The following is a 20,819-nucleotide window of genomic DNA, read 5'->3' as shown; positions in this document are numbered from 1 at the left end:
GACTTCGGAGGGCCGGAGGGCGGCGGAGTCGATGACGCAGCAGGCTTTGTCTGTTTTGATGGGACGTCGGCCATCTTTGGTGTCGTCGAATCCGAAGGTTTCGGTTTCGATGGTACGTCGGCCATCTTTGGTGACGTCGAATCCGAAGGTTTCGGTTTCGATATGCGCAATGGCGTCTCCGCTGGTGTGTCCGTGGCCGGGCCAGAAGGCGGGGCCGGGGATAGCGGTGCAGGGTCGTGGGTAAGGTCGAGGGGCGATCCCGTGACCGGAGCTGGAATCATGTAACTTTCGGGGCATAGCTCTTCCTCCGAGCTATCTTCCGCGGCCCCATAAACTTCTTCGTCGTCCCCTACCTCCTCGACGTATTCAAGGTCTTGGCCCTGTCCTTCGACGTGTTCTTCGGGATCGGCCTCGACCTCCGTCGACGGTGGTGAAATCTGCAGGCGATGGCTTGGGCCTTCCGCCCCGGGGTCGTCGAAGATGTCGTCGGGTGCCGGAGCCGCTCGCTGGGCCTCGAGGCGCGCCGCGCGCCGAAGCTTGAGCGTTTTCTTTGACCTGAACTTTGAGCAGGCCATGCAGTTGTCCTCGTTGTGGTCCGGCGAGAGGCATTTGTTACAGACTGGATGCACGTCGATGTGTGGGTATTTGGACCCACACACGGGGCAGTGCTTGAACGGACTTCGTTCCATGGGAAGTTCGTCGGGGTCTTGCTGCGACGACAGGGCCTCGATGTCCGAAGAGTAGTCGGCTCCGCAGAATTTCGACTCGAACAGTCGAATGAAGGCCGAGACCGTACGCGAACAATACCGACGCAGGTAACGAAGGCCTTTTGGCCTTAAAGAGTACGTTTTTCGATTCCGACAAGGAGACGTCGAAATCACATCCGAACCCAATGGCGGAAAAAAACAATCTGGGGATGGAGTCGATGCCCATGCGCACTGTAGTCCAGGGGAGGAGCCACCTACCTCGTGATACTTCGAAGACTCTTCCAGGACAACAATGTGCAATCATCCGGACCCAACACTAGGCGGCGATCTATGCAATAGATATGAATTTAGCAGCCCACATGCCTCGAACATGGATGTTATTGACACAGAAGTGCCACAACTATAGACACATGGCTAGAGAGAAGGATAAACAAATATGAATAGACAAAGAATAGACAAACAGAGAGCAAAGGATTCATGGATGAAGAGATCCTTATAGCAGAGAGTGGGCCAGTAGCTACCTTTTGAGCCACACAAAGCCATGATCAGAGGACTGTTACTCTTGTCCAACTCTCGCAAACAGGCACTGCCAGCATGGTCTCTGATGACAGACAGCTCACGGAGAATCAAGGCCTACAAATCAAACAGATAAAGAAACAAATTTAAAAAGATTGGAATAGGTATGGGGAACCTCCCAAACTTAATGTCAGCAAAGACTTTTATGGCAAGAATAGGGTTTTGGCTTTCATCACATCCTATCTTGTACACCCAGATGGTCTGGCCCGATTTATTCCTCAACCAAGTTCAGCAGAGAATGTAGAACCCGATTCACCCACTCAGCTACAGGGGATTTTAGTTTTGCCCTGTTATTTTCAGTGTCCTCATAACCTCCTTCAAGGGAAATCAGCATTAGCTCAACTGGGATACACATAAGGCCATATTAATTCAGAGCGGTGACTTTTGAAGAACGCCCAACCTACCCAACAAAAAGTTACCTCTAGTGTCTCTTCAGCAGTGCAACCAGGCTGTTGTTGCAGCTTCCCAGTGTTCAGGGCTTCAATATACTCATCGCATTTGGCATAGCCACCATCTAGAAGGTCCTGTTTGGCCTTCAGCAGACCCTGGCCAGGTGTCACATCACCAATACCAATGGAGAACCCACGGTTTGCTGAAACAAATTACAATGTGTTATTAAAAACGGACTATCCCTAAAGCAGAGCTTAGCGTTGTAGATTATTATAAATTGTGCCCCCGTTTTTAATACATGTATTCAAAATATGCTAGTCTCTCACTGGGAAACCCAAGATCTCGTCTTTATAACATAGGCATGATACAAACATATAATTTAGGCCCAGATTATGATCTACACGGAGTGGAATTTCATTTAAGCCCCACAGTCGTAAGGGCTCTGGTGTCCCTGGACTTATGGGTGCAGGAAACCCCAATTTGATTTGCTAGCTGAGAAAACAATTTGAGGCTTCGACAGTATGCGCAGCCAGGCCTCAAAACCCAGCCCCACCCAACATTGTCTCCTGCAAGAGGGGATATGTAAGGCTCCCTCCTGCCAAAGCTATTCTTCCCTTTCTATCCTCTACTCTGCCCACCCACCTTTCAGCATCCCACACAGATGCCCCAATACACATTAACTGTCCAGTCAGAGATGGTAGCAAATGTGTGTGTTAGGCTCCTCACGCAGAGGGACTACTGTGTGGAATTCACACTTAAATTCTATACCCTGACATTTATTCACCATTCGGATGGGTTTAACTCAGAACAGCACAGTCATGGCATGGTGTTACCTCACATTAACTACACGTAAGGTATTTGCACCCACTCAGTTCAGCACAGGTTGGAACAGCGGCCTTGGTCGTAGAAGGTTTAGGACAACTTACACAGTACAGTGATTTATGTGCAGTGTTACTTTGATCTGCACAGCGGAGATTACGAGACAATATTTTTCATTTCATTTAATATAAAGGGGCTAGCAAGCATTCTCCCAGGCATTCATCCAGGCACCCTCTCCAATCTTAAGAATCACTCAATCCATCCAAACATTTACCACCAATCAACTGCTACAGCCAGTTATTACCTATTGCTCTGCTGATTCCTCCACCTCCTTAGCAATCCATTTCTTCATCCATTTATCTATCTATCTAGCCAAAGTCTCCTCTTCCAGCCAACTGACACAACTATTCCTTTATAGAACTTGTAATTTATCGAGCTGACAGACATTATTGCAAGCAGCCTGCTAGTATTCCCACCAGCATCCATCTGTTGCTCCTGTCAATTATGTCTCTACCCTGAGTTGGAGTTTTCATCCTTATGTCATTATATGAAATCTAAACAATACCCAGGCCCGAGAAACAGACAGGTATTATATATGCGTGGAGTGCCCAATAGCTTTTATGAGACAAACAGCGAATTTTCAGGCCGGCACATACAAAAAGCATGGACAATGTGCTAATAACAATGCTTAACATGTTTATGGTTACAAACATTGAACGCCATTTTGGTAGTGTTTCAGACTATCGGTGTTTTTCTCACCACTCGTTAACAAAATTGACACTTGCACATGATTAGACTATTGATAATTCAAAATATAGGGTTTGTTCATGTCTGTGCTTCAGCTATAACCTTTGCATACGCTCCCTGAAATTGTTTTCAGTTTACAGCATATTTTAAACTGCTGTATCATTATGCCAAGCCAATAAATTGAATATCCAACTTTCTAGGTGCTCTCCATTCCTGCCTCCTGTTTTTCATGATCGAATTTTCTTGCTACTTTTCTCTCCTCAAATTTGATGTCTTGACTTTATGGTTTAAAGAAGGCCCCACTTCTATTTGAAGCCTGAATTTTCCGGCTGAAAGATAGGAAATCAAATTCTGCGCGCTCCCGATGGTTGAACTAGTGGATCGCTCAGTGGTCTGGTCTCCTGCTCGGTTCTTGTGTCTGACAGGAGGTCTCAAGGAGTGTGTTTCTCCTGCTGGCTCGAGAGACCAACTGCACTCAATCTTCATCAATTTAATGGGGTGACATTTGTCCTCAAGTATTGTGAGGATGTAGAGGGGTGAGAGGTTCTTAAACTCCTTTGCATCCTGGGATGAGGTCTGCTATGAGATCTTTGATCCAGACAATCAATATCCATCCAGGCATTCGCTTCTTTGTCAGTTCATCCATACATGCCATCAAGGTAATTCTCCTGCATTCTTTCCTGTCATCCACATAACATCCATCCATCCATCCCTCCCTCCTTCCTTCCTTCTGTCTAGTCAGCTGTGCGTCTGCTGGCAAGCCTTCCATTTTTAGTTTAGGCTTTGCTAAAACTATACCCCTCCGATTGTACAAGCAGTACCTCTCAGCGCTCTATACAATTGTTATGTGTAATACATGTAAAAAGTAAACATACATAGATAAACTGGAGCTAGTCGTGCGAGGCGTGACATGGCATCAGCCGCGTCCACCTGACCCCAGTCTCGCAGTAAAATGTAGAAGATATTCTTCTTGGATCCAGAACCCAGGGTGCCTTTGTCCATACTGCCCGACACCAGCTCACTGTTCTGGATCGTCACGTCTGCAGAAGATATAAAGACATCACAAAGTCAGAAGAACACAGCCAAATCTGGAACACACCACTTGTAATTAAAACTAGAAACATGGGACCAATGCTTGAAATAAAGGACTGCTAAAATGCTTCTGGTCTCCACAGTGGGCTTGGGTGACCATTGGCAATAGTGGGAGGAGTGCTTCATTGTTGAATTAAATTAAGGTGTGCCAGTGAGAGACTAAACATTGAGAGTCCCTGAACAGAGTGGTGTACACACAGATCACAAATTATGTTCTTATTTCCACAAAACCTCGTTTCACCAATGGAAAATGGGCGAGAGCAGCATTAGAATGCTTACTTAAAATATATGTGTTTCTTTTAAACTGGATAGTACCATTCCAGTCCAACTTTAGTAAAGGCTCAGATATGGGAAAAGCGTAAGCTGTCAGTTGTTCAAGGGCACTTTCAATAAAAAATAAAAGAATGTTGCTCATGCATTTATATTGATTTACAGGTGGAAGAGGTGGGTGACAATAGTGTGAATTGTATACATTATCTACTTACTCAATGGATGCAATGCTTGAGAAAGATACCTGCCTGCTAAAGACCGACAGTTAGGTGACAAATAATGGCGGAGTTCTCACTAGTTCAGAACTCTCATAATAGCCTCTCAGAGTGTGCCATATATGAGATACATTACGGCAAGGGTTGGATTCTAGCACGACTATGCAACCTTCATGATTACACTGGCCTATGAACATAACAGGAATCTATTTATTTAAAATCTTTGAAAACCCAGCAGGTGCGTGTGTGCACAGAGGGCTCTGTATATGCCAGGGTATTATCCAGGTATGCGTCTGGATGTGCCAGAAACGATTGCAAATTTTCAGGCCTACTTTTGTAAACTCCTGTGAATTTTTGCAGATTGTAAATCTGAACCCCTGCAATGCCACTGCCCTAAGATTGGATTTATGTGATTTTATGAACAAAGTCATTCCTATTTTTTAATGTTGCCCATACTGGTTTTAAAATGCTTCTCTCCCCAAAAACATTTTATTAACGAGGTCTTAAAGAACAGGTATATCTCTTCAAAAGTGGCATACCAGTTAAGCAAAGCTGTCTTCAAGCGTTGCCCGGCTTGTTAAGGTTTCAAACATTCTGATACCTGTGCAAAGTATTGTTAGTACACGGACTGGAATCTAGCACTTAACTTGAGTGCCTGCGTGTCGTTGACTCCAAACACTTTGTCCTGAATGTTGGGCTACAAGAACTCCCCATCCCTGGGTGTTAGAAATGGGGGTCTCTAGTTGGCAGTGGCATAGACCCTGTCCAAGTACGGACCCTTCCTTCTAGTCAGGATGAGTAAAGTACACACCTACGATTGCCTGTGCTCACCCTCTGGTAGTCTGGCACAGAGTAGTCAGGTTAAACTACAGAGGCCATATGTAAAGCATTTGTATATAATCCACAGTAATACAGTGAAAACACTACAAAGGTACACCACACCAGTTTAGAAAAATAAAGTATCTTTATCTAAACCAAACAAGAATAAAACGAAAAAAATCCAAAATACACAACTCAAAGTATCACTAGCAAAATATAGCTTTTAGAAGACAAAAGCTCCAACTGGGGCTACCTCAATGTTGTGACAGGTACAAATCCAAAGTACAGAGCCAACTGTGAGCTGTGTGGGCTGGCCACTGAGTCACATGTACCCCCAGAGAAACAGTACCGTTTGTGATGATCCAAACAGTGGGGTCACAAGGTGTTGGGGAGGTGATAAGGTAACTGGGCCGGGCAGCGTTGGTTCCTAACTGCCACAGGCCAGGTGCAGTGTTGGTTCCTTACTGCTATGAAGGGAAGAGAGGGAGTAGTTTCTAACCTGTAACTCTAGTTCTGTAGTAGGGGTATCTCTGTTATAGTCATAATCTTGTGAATAGTCCCTCCCATGTGTGTGGACCCCGGAGCAATCAAAATAGTCTCTTAAGTTGTCTTCTTCTGCAGTCCTGCATAGACACTTAAGAGAAAATCAAAGACAAATAATGCAGCCTAAAACTACAAGGCTACATTGGCCAACACTTCACCTTGAAGCGAAAAGGATAGCCAAATAATATTATATTTTACACACTTTGTAAAGTTTCACACCTAGAGAAACTCCCCTTCACAAAAATCCTTTGTCATGATAGAGAGGAAGGGTTGGACAGATAAACCCCATAGGCTGCCATTATGCCCTTTAAGGAACTCCCCAGAGACCCTCGGTATCCCAGGATGCGCCTTTTACTTTCAGTTTAAAGCTAGGCCTTTAGCATTCAGTACATTATCATTTCATCCACCGGGGAGGAGGGAGGGTGCTTATGACTATAACAGAGATACCCCTACTACAGAACTGGAGTTACAGGTAAGAAACTACTCCTTCTGTAGTAAGGGATCTCTGTGTATAGTCATAATCTTGTGAATAGAATGGCAAGCCCATCCCAACAAACCAAACCAGCGGTGGATGAAAAGACAAAAAACACTACTGTGAAAACAGATTTCTCAACCGAAGTCTGCCCAACCTGAGCGTCTGCTCTGGCATCAGAGTCCAGGCAGTAGTGTTTGGCAAAGGTATGGACCGACTTCCAAGTGGCAGCCCTACAGATATCTGCAATGGGAACATTACGTAGCAAAGCCGTTGTAGCTGCTTTGCCCCTGGTGGAAAGAGCCTTAGGCTTACCCCCTAAGGTCTTGTTAGCCTTTTGGTAACATAACTGTATACAGGACACTATCCATCTAGTGATGGACTGTTTAGATGTGGCAAGACCAGTCCTGACTAAACCATAATTGAGAAACAATTGGTCTGACCTACGAATGTCCTTGGTCTTGTCTAAGTAGAACTTCAACACCCTTCTTACATCCAGGGAATGAAGAGACCTCTCCGCCGGAGAAGAAGGATGATGTTGAAAAAATGTAGGTAAAGTTATCATCTGATTGACATGAAAATCAGAAATCACTTTGGGCAGGAACTTAGGGTGAGTCCTCATGACAACCTTAGAAGCATGAAACACCGTACAAGGCTCTTGGCAACACAAGGTCTGGATCTCACTCACCCTGCGGGCCGATGTTATAGCCACAAGGAAGGCTGCCTTCCAGGAAAGATGCTGCAGAGAAACCTTATGAATAGGTTCAAAAGGTTCCTTCATCAACCGAGACAGCACCACATTCAGTTCCCATGAAAGCGACGGACGTCTAACAGGGGGAAATACTTTCTTCAATCCCTCCAGAAAATCTTTAATTACAGGAATCTGGAAGAAGGATGTTTGTAAAGAGCATTTCCTATACGCAGTTAATGCTGCGAGGTGAACCTTAATCGAATGGAAATTAAGGTCAGATTGAACCAAATGCAAGAGATATGGAAGAATGACATCTTCCCAGCAGGAGGTAGAATCAGCATTCTTGGATGTGCACCAGATGCAGAACCTTTTCCACTTGTAGACATAGGAAGTCCTGGTGGAAGGTCTCTTAGCCTTCTTGAGTATATACATGCAGTTGTCAGGCAAGTTCAAGTGTCCATACTGTACTATCTCAGGAGCCATGCCGCCAAACTCAACGATGAGAGGATGGGGTGCACCATCTGCCCCCCGAACTTTGTTAGAAGGTCCGGCCGACATGGAAGCCGCAGGTGGGTTGGAGAGACCGGTGGAGCAGGTCCTTGAACTACCACTGTCGAGGAAACTCCAGAGCAATGAGGATCATTCGCGCTCTGGATTGAGACAGCTTGATGAGCACTGCCGGAATCAGGGGAATGGGTGGAAAAGCATACAGAAAGCTGTTCGACCAGCTGATCCATAGCGCATTCCCCAGAGTCCCCAGTTGGTAAAACCTGGAGGCGAAGTCTCGGCATTTTCTGTTTTCGGGGTGGCGAACAGATCTATGTCTGGAGTGCCCCATCTTCCGAAGATGTCTCCTAGTATCTCGTCGTTTAGGACCCACTCGTAGTTTTCCTGGACCAGCCTGCTGAGTGCGTCCGCCTGAGCATTCTGCACACCTGGTAGATAGGTAGCCGTTATCGTTAGTCCTCTGGCTAGCAGCCAGTGCCAGATCGCCTGCGCTTCTTGGGACAGTGTGCGCAATCTCTAGCCCCCCTGCTTGTTGAGGTAATACATTGTGGTCGTATTGTACGTCTGCACAAGCAAGGAGTTGGTCTGGAGGGACGGATTAAAGGCTTTCAGTGTCCAATGAACAGCTCTGAGTTCCAGAAAGTTGATGTGGTACGTGGCTTTCATCTGGGACCACGTTCCTTGGATCTGTAGATGGTCTGAATGCGCTCCCCAGCCGTGGAGAGAAGCATCCGTCACAATAGTCTAAATGGGAATGTCCTTGTGGAAGGGAACCCCCCCTGAGAAGATTCTCTGCTGAACACCACCATCTCAGGGACTGTTGAGCGTGTAGAGACAGGTGGATCCTGTCGTCCCAGCTCCCTCGTTTCTGGTCCCACTGATCCTCCAGACATTCCTGCAGCGGTCTCATGTGGAGGCGTGCATGTGGTGTGAGGAAGATGCAAGAGGCCATCGACCCCAGAAGAGAAGACACCGTCCTCACTGTCGTTGATGGAACGGACATGAGAGCCTGAGCCTTCCTAAGGATCGATAAGCGTCGCTCCTCCGAAGGAGACACGCTTGATCTGAGAGAATTGATGGAGGCTCCCAAGTACTGCAGGCACTGAACTGGAGTCGGGACGGACTTGGCCATGTTGATATGCAAACCCCGCTGATTCAACAGAACGGCCGTCCTGTTGAAATGCAATTGTGCTTCCTGGAAGGTGGAGGCTTTGATCAACCAGTCGTCCAGGTACGGGTAGACAAACACCTTTTTCTTTCTCAGGTGCACTGCCACCACTGCCATGCATTTTGAAAAAGTCCTGGGTGCAGACTTCAGACCAAACGGTAGTACGGTGTACTGATAGTGATTGGTGCCGACCAGGAAGCGCAGGAACTTCCTGTGTTTCCGTGCAATGGGCACATGGAAGTACGCATCCTGCAGATCTATTGCTCAAAGCCAGTCTCCTCGTTGCAGCTGAGGATAAATCTGGTGCAAGGACAGCTTGCGAAATTTCTCCCTGTGAATCCATTTGTTTGCTTGTGTCAAATCCATAATGGGCCTGAACTAGTTTTTGCCTTTTTTGCGTACCAGAAAGAACCTTGAGTATAGACCCTTTCCCCTTTGAGACAGAGGGACGTCTTCTATCGCCCTTTTTCTTAACAGGGTATCGGCCTCCGCTTGGAGTTCTCGCAGCTGGTAGTGTGACGGAACCTGTGGAATAGCTAGAGGAGGGCTGACAATCCGAAGACTGTATCCATTGCAAACAATATTCAGCACCCACTTGTCCTGAGTAATTTTTCTCCACTCTGCCAAGTAATTCTGTATGCTTCCTCCCACCGGAGCGGTAACGGACGAGGGAGAAGTAACTCATCAGGGCTTAGACCCGGCCTGGCCCTTATTTGCCGTGGAGGCCTGCTGTCCGCCTCTGCCGCTCGGACGTTTCTGGAAGGGTTGTCGCTGGTATTGCTGTTGTTGCTACTGCTGTTGGCCAGCTTGGCGACCTTGCCCCCGCTGATATCTTTGGGAAGCGTAACGCCTCTGGAAGGGACGGAATGACTTTCGCTGGTCCTTTGGTTTCTCCAAACCTACAGCCTTCAGCGTTTCGACTTCCACCTTCATGCGGGCCATCTCTTCATCCGCATGAGCCCCGAAGAGGGTAGATCCTGAAAAAGGCAAGCTAGCAATCCGTTGTTGCGCCTCAGGCTTCAAAGAGGTAAGGCGCAACCAGGAATGTCGTCTCAAGTTTATTCCATTGCAGTACCCATGCGCAGCCAGGAGAGAGGCATCCGCCGCGGAACTGATGACCTGATTGGATACCATCATGCCCTCCTGTCCCTCGGGAGGAGCGCAGTGAATTGCTGCAGGGACTCCCACAAGGAGCGGTCATACCGACCCAAAAGCCCTGATGCACTAGGAGCTTTCATCGAAGTAGCAGCTGTACTGCAGACTTTTCTTCCTGCCGAATCCATATGACGGCTCTCCTTGTCTGGCGGGACCGTAGACGAGGGGGCAGTGGAATGCTGCTTCTTGGCCGCTGGCACAATGACAAAATCCGGCAAAGGATCTGCTCTCAAGAACGCAGGGTCAGAATCCGGGGGCCTGTACTTCTTTTGAAGTCGAGATGGCGCCGACCTCTCCGAGGCCGACGTCAGAAAACGTTCCATGGCTGGTTCTTCCAGTCCTGGCACCAAAGGTAGTAAAGGGCGAGAGAGGTGCCTGCGCTGCAATGTTTCAAAAATCACAGATGTGGAAGGGGTGGGCACAGTCAATGTGATCTCCAACTTCGCTGCCACCCTCGGCAGCACATCCTGGAACGACTACTGTCATCCAACGAGAGTGTCATCCACTGGTGACACTCTCGTCGGAGGAGAGTCCGACAAAGTGGGAGAATATCTCCTGTCACTGGACAAATCCGCGTACCTGGACCTTGACCTTTCCCTCCGCCGACTATGACGAGACCTCGTCGAAGATCTACGCTCCCTGCGAGAGCGATGCCTCCCTCTGGATCTTGACCTTGGCTTTCTGGGCCTTGCTGGAACCACCGGCCCAAGAGGCTGCGGAAACGGAAGAGGTTGAGCCGGAACCAAAGGGTTCGGTTGTGGAGGCCGAGGCGGTGGTGGTGGTGGAGGTGGAGGAGGAGGAGGAGGAGGAGGAGGAGGTGGTGGAGGAGGAGGAATTTGCGGAGGAGGAGGAATTTGCGGAAGAGGAGGAGGCGTAGGCGTCATGGGCCTTGAGGGAGAGTAGGTCCGGGAATAATCAAAGTCCGGTGACCCAATAACTCTCCTCTTCTTATGAGCAGGCCTCGGGGAGGACGCTCTGGAGGCGGACCTCTCTGAGCGCGAGCGCCAGCGCCGCCGTGACCGGGGACTTGCCGATGATGATGGAGAGGAGACTAACTACAGAGGCACTAGACACTGTTCTGGGCCTAGACTTCATCTTTGACGTCGACTTTTCCCTCCTCGACGTCGACCTTTTCCTCCTCGACGTCGACCTCTTCGACGTCTTTCTTCTAGACGTCGTTCTTCCGGACGTCGATGAACTCCTCGACGTCGAGTCTCTTCGCCTCGACATTGATCTATCTCTCCTCGACGTCGATCTTCGTGCTGACGGTGAACAGCGGTGTCGCCTCGACGGCGAGCGCCTGTCTCTTCGGGACTCATCACGACATCGATGGTGTGTCGACGCCGGTGAAGTCCTTGACGTCGACCTCGTCCGAGGTCTCGACGTCCTACCCCACGACGCCGAACGTCGCTTCCACCCAGAGCCCTGGGTCGACGGGGAGCAGATGGTAGTCATACCTCTCGACTCCGATGTTGAAGCCATCGACGTCGACCAGGACCGGTGCCGGTGCCTTTTCTTGACTGGGGAGCCCCCCAGAGGCCGCTGCACAGGCTGAGGATGATGACAGAGTCCGTCCATGCCCAGAAGTCCCACCTGGTTCTTGATGTCTCCTCTGCTCCAGGCCTTGGAGACGAATCTTCTCTCTGTCGCGCAGGGTCCTCCTGGAGAAAGAGTGACAGATATCACAGGAGTCAGGGATATGGGTAGAAGGAAGACAGAGTATGTATACTCTGTGGGGTCCGATTTAGCCTTCTTCCTACCACACTCAGGGCACTTGTCGAATAAAGCTGGCATTTCGACAAAAAAGAGGTGGCAAAACTGGTCAAACAAAGACAGCAACTGGAAGAGGAAGACCCCAGACGTCGAGTGAAACACTCAAAACACTGGAAAAGCTCCAAAAATTGAGGATATACCCAAAAATGTAGAGCTCAATGCTCCAGGGTCTTGTTAGCAGGAGCCGGAAAAAAGAACTGAAAGTAAAAGGCCTTTGGCTGTGCACCCTGGGATACCGAGGGTCTCTGGAGAGTTCCTTAAAGGCACGGTATCCCTTTTCCAGACACATAATAGCAGCCTATGGGGCTTGTCTGTCCAACCCCTTCTCTCTATCATGACAAAGGATTTTTGTGAAGGGGAGTTTCTCTAGGTGTGAAACTTTACAAAGTGTGTAAAATGTAATATTATTTGGCTATCCTTTTCACTTCAAGATGAAGTGCTGGCCAATGTAGCCGTGTAGTTTTAGGCTGCATTATTTGTCTTTGATTTTCTCTTAAGTGTCTACGCAGGACTGCAGAAGAAACCAACTTATTTCTTTATTTATTATAAAGGTTTTATATAGCGCTGGCTAGACCCTGAGGTATCAGAGCGCTTTATATGAGCATTAGATCATAGTTGCAGGTTACATCGTTACAAAGGTTACATAGTTATTAGAGCATGGCAACATAGTTACTTGTAAGGTCAAGATAAACAATAAGCACAAATACGAAAGGGGAAAAGCAAGCAAGGGGAAAGATTCAGGGGAGGGGGCAAGGAGCTGGGGAAGTAGACAGGTAATGAAGGCGGGAAAGAGGGGGGGAGGGTGAACGACATCGCATGGAAAGAGGCGGGGAAGGGCGACGGGGACACAAACCGGTAGATGAGTCAAAGCAACGTCCAAAGTCCAGTAAGCTGTGATCTCAGGGGAAGTTGTATCACTTCCCTATCTCTTTTGCGGGAGGCTCCCTTTACGCAGTGGACTCTCTCAGGGGGGTCTCTGAGACTCCAAGGCCTACATACTGGATCCTTCCCCAAAAAGGGGAGAGGGAGTGCTTTGGCAAGGGGTGCCATACCATGCCTCAGCTGTGAGTGGCTCCCTTGGCGCAGTGAACTCTCTCAGCAAGTACGCTGAGACTCCAGAGTATAAATATTGGATCTTTCCCCAACAAGGGGAGAAGGAGTGCTTAGTCAAAGGGCACAAAGGACAGGGGGCTAGGCAGACTAGCAGGCAAGGTGAGAGATTCAGGGGAGAGTGGATAGGAGCTAGGGAGGTACACAATGGGAGAAAGAGTACTAAATGGGAACAAATTTAATTAATGAGTTATTATATAGCGCTGGCTAGACCCGATGTAATCAGAGCGCTTTACATGAGGGACAATAATTTTGCAAATTACATCAGTTAAAAGTTACATAAGTATCAAGAAAAGCATTTAGAGAACATAGGGGACAAGGTGAATGGAGTAGGAAGGGTAAGGGAATAGGGTAAAAGGGTAGGAGGAAGACAGGACGTAGAGACGAGGGGAATATAGTTACAAAAGATACCAGAAAAAACTTTTTAGGAGCATAGAAGAAAAGGAAAATGGGATGAGGAATGGAAAGGGGGTGAGGGCAAAAGGGGTAGTGTATAGATACAGCGGAGAGACAAGGGGAAAAGTTTGTCCAAGGTCCGGCTGTGTAGGTGACGGCCAAGGGGGAATCCTCAGCCCATTTCCTCTTCAGCTATCAGGTAGCTCCACCGGGCATTGGTCAAATGGCTAGGTCTCAACAGAAAAACATTAAAGGGGAAGAGTGCGAGAAGAAGGGAGCGTAGAGGGGGTTGGGTGAAAGGGTAGGAGGGGGAAATGACAGAGAGACAAAGGAAAGTCTGCCCAAAATCCATCTGGGTAGGTGACGGCCGAGGGGGAATCCACAACCCATCTCATCTTCAGCTAACAGGTAGCTCCACCGGACATCGGTCAAATAGCAGGGTCTCTACGATCGAGGAAAGGTTCAGAGTACATGTCCAGGAGGGAGAGCAGGATCAAGGTCAGGTGAGGGATGTGGTTAAGCTCAGGACGCTGTCCAGGAGAGTTAGAGCATCGTGAAGAGACCAACTGAGGCTGCCAACTTTAGGTCAGGCAGGGGGGTTGAGACCTTGGTGTTAAGTTCAGTCGGTCCCAAAAATTCACAAAGCATAGGGGGTGTAATCTATGCCGTGAAGCGGCAGGAGGACAGGGCCAGTGTCCACATGTCTTCAGAGGGGGTGAGTGGCAGGTCTGGCATGGCTTCTCCAGAGTCATTCTGCAATAATCAGGGAGCCCCCCCGTTTTGCAGCCCCATCCAGCATACCAGCTCCTCGCGTACATAATTACATCAAAGAACAGGCACTGTAGCACATAAGGCGAGAACTCTATTCTGCGCCAACCTCATAAGCCTAAATCTAGTAGACCACAACTCCTAAACATTACTTGCATTAGGAAATAAACTTAGTAACATAACCTGAAGTAGGGAATAAATCAAACCTAGACCACAGTAGAAAACATAAGACAGTAGATAAACCCTAGTAAGAATAAAAGCACATCTATAAGCATAAATCAAGGTGCACCTATAAAAAGTACACTAGGGCCTTGCTCCCTACAAACCTAATAGTCCCCTGGGCCAACTGGCCATCTATAAGGTGCTCAAATGCCCTCTGTCCAAAAAGTCAGGGCGCGCTGCCAATGCAGCGACGGTCACAGGGGAGCACTAGGCGCAAACCTAAACGTGGCAGCTGCCCACTACTTGCTGGGCAGCTGGGAATCTTCAATGAAGGGCCTAAACGTTGCAGCTGGCACTAAGTGCTGCGCAGCTGTGCAGGCCAAGGTAGGGATGGGGCAAAGGAGTGTGTCTCACTCCTGGAGTAAAAAGACATGTCCCCTTAAATAAAGAAGAACCTAAACGGTGCAGCTGCCCACTACTTGCAGGACAGCTGTGAAAGCGAAATGCGGCATGGGCTCTCACTGGCCCTCAGGACAAATGTGTCCCCCTTTGTTGGAGTCACTCGGGGCTCAGTAAATAATTATCAAAACGCTGGAGCCATCTGGCTCTCAAAGTAGTGTTGCCAAACTGACCAATAACTGATGTGGGAGTGATTATTGTGAATGGGGCACCGAGAACGCCTGGAAAGTTCACTTAATGCACTATTGACAAATAATTCAGTGCCGGAGAGGCTTATGAAAGAACCAGGCTGGCCTTATTCATAGTAACTATACCCCAAAGCAATATTGAGCTCTTTCCGGAGGACACAGCAGCAGAAGGGAATTTATTTTAATTTCCATATAACTTTATCTCATAATGTGTGTGTAGTGTGTTTATGATTATCAGAAATCGTGGAAGAAATCGGTTTCATCCCGAATTTGTTACACTGTTTTCTTTCACGTTGTATGAAGATATAAGGAATCGTATATATTGCACTGGTGCGGTCTGCTGGCACTGAGGAATGTACCGCTCACCGGGTATGCGTCCGATTGGGCGGGACTATTCACAAGATTATGACTATACACAGAGATCCTCTACTACAGAAGTTTCTGTTCTTTACTGCTGTGCAGGGGAGGTGAGGTGTTGGTTCCTTACTGTGCAGGGGAGGTGACGCAGTGGTGGTGCGTTGGTTCCTTACGACAGTACAGTAACGGGCAGTAACCTACGTGGGTTATCAACTCGGCTGTAGTGTGCGGGAGGCAATGGCATTGGACGGTGTCGGCGATGCTTTGTGTGCTTCACGAGCCGCGACCATGGCCCAGGTGCAGGCAACGGGCTCGATGATGGCATCAGAGTAGATGCGGAGACGGCGTTGGGGCTGTGATGTTGTCGCAGTCAGTGTTGGTGTCAGTGCATGCAGTGGCTTTGGAGACGGCACTGGAAATCCATTTCTTGAGGTTTGCAGCCCCAGCAAACACCTCCAGTGGCCCAGAACTGGGACTGGCACCACAAGGCAGGTCAGAAATCCCAGCAGTGGAGTTCAGGGAGGCTGCAAGTTAAGTCTGTGTGTCCCTGAGACTTCTTAACAGGAGGCAAGCTCTACTTCAAACCCTTGGAGATCTTCTCAATCAGGATTCACAGCAAAGTTCAGTCTCTGTCCTCTTTCAGGCAGAAGCAGGCAACTGCAGGCCAACCCAGCACAGCAACGCACAACAAAAGGGCAGTGCTCCTCCTAAACGCTCGCCAGTCCCTCTCCTTGGCAGAGCATCCTCTTGATCCAGAAGTAATCTAAAGTTCTGGTGTTTTAGGTCCAAAACTTATACCCCATTTTCTCTTTGTAGTCTGTATTTCTAGAGTCTTAGTACAAAACCGTTCTGTCCTCCCTGATCCAGCTTTACTAGAACAGGTGAAGGCAGCATTGTGCAGAGCAGACACAGCCTATTCAGGTGCTGGTGACAACTCCTCCCGCCACTCTAAATGCAGAAAAGTCTATTCAGCCTGACTGAGTTACCCAGGAAAGGCAGGACACTCCTCAATCTCCCCACCCCTGGGGCTGTCTAAAGAGAATGCATATCCCCAGTTCCTGTCACTCCAAAACCAGACAGTGAATACACAAACAGGCAGAGGTACACATGATGGTTATACAAGAAACGCCCCCCTTCTAAAAGTCACATTTTGAAACACACAATTTGAAAACCATCTTTACTAAAATGGGGGTATTAAATTCTGAGTTCAGGGAGCCTAAACTCCAAATCTCTACCTGTTCCCAATTGAAAGTTACACAAGTAAAATGGTACAAGGCAGCTCCAACGATAGCCTATGGGAGATTTAGTCCTTGCAATAGTGAAAAAAGTACTACACAGTATTTCACTATCAGGACATGATAACACACCAGTACATGTCCTACCTTTCACATGCACAATACCCAGCCCATGAGGGTACCTTGGGCCTACCTTAGGGGTGGACTTACATGTAAAAAAAACATCAGAAAAAGGAAGGTTAGGGCCTGGCAAGTGGGTGCACATGCCAGGTCAACACAGCAGTCAAGAATTGCATGTGTAGACACTGCAGTGGCGGGTCTGAGACATTTGAAATGCTACTTGTGTGCAGGGCACAATCAGTGCTGCAGGTGGCTAGTATCCCTTGATTTACAGGCCCTGAGCATAAACAGTGCACTTTACTAGGGACCTACCAGTAAATCAAATATCTCAATCATGGATAACCAATCATAATTATAATTTACATAGGGAGCCATTGCACTTTGGCACTGATCAGCAGTGGCAAAGCGGCCAGAGTACCAGAACCAGCAAAAAACGAAATCCAACACACAGTCAAAAATACAGGAGGGAAAGGCAAAAAGTCATGGGAAACCGCAACAAGGATGTCAGATCTAACACTGGGTGTCTTGACCTGTAAGAAAATCAGCAGACTGGACACACCAAACTGTCTAAAAAAACAATATCCAGGTTCATACCACACATGGCGATCTGCAAAAAACAGTGTATACAAATGCTGAGCCTGACCCTTATCTCTTGAATCACATTTAGGCAAGGTGCCATTGTAGTGTAGTTCCTATATTCCCAATAGGCTCTGCGCATTGGAATAATATATCTCATAGATTAGACGTAGGACTGAGGTCAACTAGGTCTCTTTCGAATATACTAAACTTAATTGTGTGTGTGCCAGCTAACTCAGAGGTCACTAGAAACTTTCTCGAATACGCAAGAGGGATTCGTTTCTAACAACCGCATAAACATGGCAACTTTGTTTCCCAAAAATAAGAATATATCTCTCAGAGGCACTGAAACAACAGATAAGTATTTCACTCAGTCAATCGTGCATGAATCTTTTCTACAGAGTTGCAGAGAAATAAAGAGACGGGCATTTTCAATAAAAAGGTTTATTGAACAGTCTTCTTTCTCATGCAAGAGAAGTCAACTGCTACAATCGTTATGCAGACTGCAAAGTATAATGTGTACAGCAAGAACAGTATTATAAAATAATACCGTAAGAGCATTGTATGGTTTCTAAGCCACATGAAAATACATACATAAATACACAGGCTAAAATACTCAACTGGTGCTTCTAAAATACGCCTACCCCAATGTACCTAACCTAAGTCTAGTACGCAGGAAGAAGTAAGTATTGTGTTGCATAGGTTTTAGTTTTTGCCAAGAAGCTACCAAAGGTTTCTCTAGGTTCTAATCAGCTCCATACCTTAGTTAGAATGAAGGAGATCTGGTATCTCAGTCTAGGGACTCCATTTCCCAACACCCTGCAAGGGGAGCCGGAAACACTGGAGCTGGATTCTCAACAGGAGAAAGGCAGCTTCCTGATCAGTGTGTCAGCTGGAGAGTCGGCTTTCTTCTGTACTTGCTGTAGCGAGCTGCGTCGGGCAAGTAGATCTTCGAACTGCTCCGAACCACCGTTGTTTGCCATAGCAAGTGAAGGTATATTAATACCTAGAAGGTGTTTAGGAATGCCATAGTTTGACATAAAGTCGGGCATATGAACGTCATAATGAACCCCTGGGGAATAGTTGTTTATTGTAAAGTAACTGAGTTCTTGGAGAAATCAATATTCAAGCAAGGGGAAGTTCCCCAACTGCTTATGCTGGTTTCCCAAGAAATCGTTGTGACGTTTGGTACGGGTGGAAGTAGCCATGCCTGTATTTGGGTAGCATGGGCTATGCCTAAATAAGGGTTTTATTTCTATGCCTATATAAGGGCAATGTGAACTGTACGTATATAAAGACATGAATCAGGAAAATTCACTCGGAGCCATAAACGCCACACAGCACCATCACTCAGCCAACAGGCTCCTTGTAAGATGAAGCTCATTATCAGTTATCATCATCAAAAACATATTCCAACCTGCTTGATCAATGTTTCCAATAGCAGACCACTGTACTGCCTGGAAGCAGCATACTGTGCCCATGAACATCTTTTCAATATGTACCCATCACTTAATAATTAAACATTGTACTACTTACAGGAATCATTGTGGCACAGATCTTCCCCCCGGCCACAGTACTGCTTGCCCTTGGTTCGAAGATTGGCATTCACAGGACAGTCATCGCTGGGTCTGAGGATTACACTGAAGACCTGTTTCCCTGTCCACAGAGTCACAGGCTGCAAACAAATTGGGAACATTAAGATGGAGTTAGTGCAGAGTGGCATAAGCAGGCATTATCGAAATCAATAACACAGAATACACAAACACAGAAAACACCCCCCAAAAGGGAGTGCCTCAAGTGTCCAACAGTTGCATTGCAGAGGTTGTTCTCTTTGTTTCTTTTCTCCTCTTTTCACGAAGTACACATATTTCAATGGTGTTAATATCAATGTACTCTTCTCCAATATCAAAACAACAAGGGAGCTGCGTTATGAAGTCTCAAAATAATTCTCTGTATTATTCTTTAATACATCAAAGAAACAGCTTGGTCAACGCGTTTCGTCCTCAGAGAGGACTTTGTCAGCGTTAATGTATTTCTTTACAGCAATGTCACATCGAAGTTTAAGTGTAAGTGTAAAATGGATCATTCCTCCCCAAAATTCTTTGACACTCCTATTGCTCCTTTATTAATGTAGGGAAATACCAGGTGACCCTATATAAATATCACATCTTAATATCCACACCTCATAAGGGTTTTATAAGCTCAGACCAGATAATCTGACACGCCAACACTGAGACGGTCACTCCAAAACCAGATGGTGAATACACAAGCAGTGAGATGTACACTGGATATACCGTGACTGTGGAAGCGTGTTGTACTATTCGATCTGAGCTTACAGAACCCAGTGGGTTGTGGATATTAAGCTGTGATATTTATAAACGGTCACCTGGTATTTCCCTACAACAATATAGGAGCAGTACGAGTCTTCCAAGAATTTCAGGGAGCACTGATCCAATTAACCCAAACTTCGAATTGACATTGCTGTAAAGAAAGCCATTAACCCTGACAAAGTCCTCTCGTAGGACGAAACGCGTTGCCCGGGCTGTTTCTTCAATATATTGAAGAATAATAAAGATTACTGTTTGGAGACTTCACGCCATGCCTCTCATGTTATTTTGATATAGGAGAAAGGTACATTGATATTGACACCATTGAACAATGTGTACTTTGTGAAAGAAGGAAAGAAGAAACAGAGACAAACTCTACAATACAGTTGTTGGATTTTTGAGGCACTCCCTTTTGTGTGTTTTTCTATTTTAATGTATTTATGGTTTTTGAGTTGTTTGACCATAAGAGAGTGAGTGCAGGCCACTATTACCTTGTGGAATTAGCACCTGTGTAACTGTCTTTAGCCATGACTACTTTTGCTTTGGGATTATTAATAAACAAAGGTTTGTGCGTTCCGAGACCAACAGAATCACACGAGTGATGAGTGCAATAGCAGGAAGAAGCATCTGGGGCCTTCAAAACTGATTAGCATGGACTGTAAGCCAAAACTTATGAGTTGGTGGAGATACATATGGATCCCAAAAACTAAATTATAGGGGTTTCTGCAGGTAAACACTAAGGTGCATAAGCGATGAAGTGTGGTTGCATAAATGGACTCTCGTGCTTGGCATGACTTATTAAAAAAAACACGTATTACATTCAAACCAAGCCTGATTGTATGCCAACAAGGATGCACTGATACATTAGAATGTGCTTATGGTAGACTTAGAGCCTGCAAAACAGATCCAAATGCTTAAACTGTAATGCTAACAAATGGGTAACTAGATCATCATATTTTATACTAAAAGTAGTTTTTGATATTGTTCATGTTAATAAGGCAGAGAAGGGAAATGTTCAATTTCCCTGGTCAGCATCTTACAATCCATCTCCCTTTCTGCAGATCTGACTTGAAAGGAAGCAAAGCCGGTTACATTTACTAGCCCCCTGAAGCAGGCAGAGGCACTGATTGCATACAGAAGTTACAACATAAGAGCCGAGCAGGAATGACCCTTCCTT

General features: G+C 46.8%; 1 protein-coding gene across 2 annotated transcripts in view; it reads right to left on the bottom strand.

Annotated features, from left to right (window-relative positions):
* Nucleotides 1-20,819, bottom strand: part of POLR3A (RNA polymerase III subunit A) — a 284,112-nt gene that overhangs the window by 150,871 nt on the left and 112,422 nt on the right. For both annotated transcript variants that reach the window (XM_078642965.1, XM_078642966.1), the window contains exons 14-17: nt 18,852-18,990; nt 4,115-4,279; nt 1,703-1,875; nt 1,229-1,340 (exon numbers count right to left, since the gene is read on the bottom strand). In XM_078642965.1, the coding sequence (XP_078499091.1) occupies nt 1,229-1,340; nt 1,703-1,875; nt 4,115-4,279; nt 18,852-18,990 (589 nt within the window). The remainder of the gene's footprint in view (nt 1-1,228; nt 1,341-1,702; nt 1,876-4,114; nt 4,280-18,851; nt 18,991-20,819) is intronic.

This window comes from Lissotriton helveticus, chromosome 5_1, assembly GCF_964261635.1.
Source record: "Lissotriton helveticus chromosome 5_1, aLisHel1.1, whole genome shotgun sequence".
NCBI lineage: Eukaryota > Metazoa > Chordata > Amphibia > Caudata > Salamandridae > Lissotriton > Lissotriton helveticus.
This window is presented reverse-complemented; position numbering and strand designations above follow the sequence as displayed.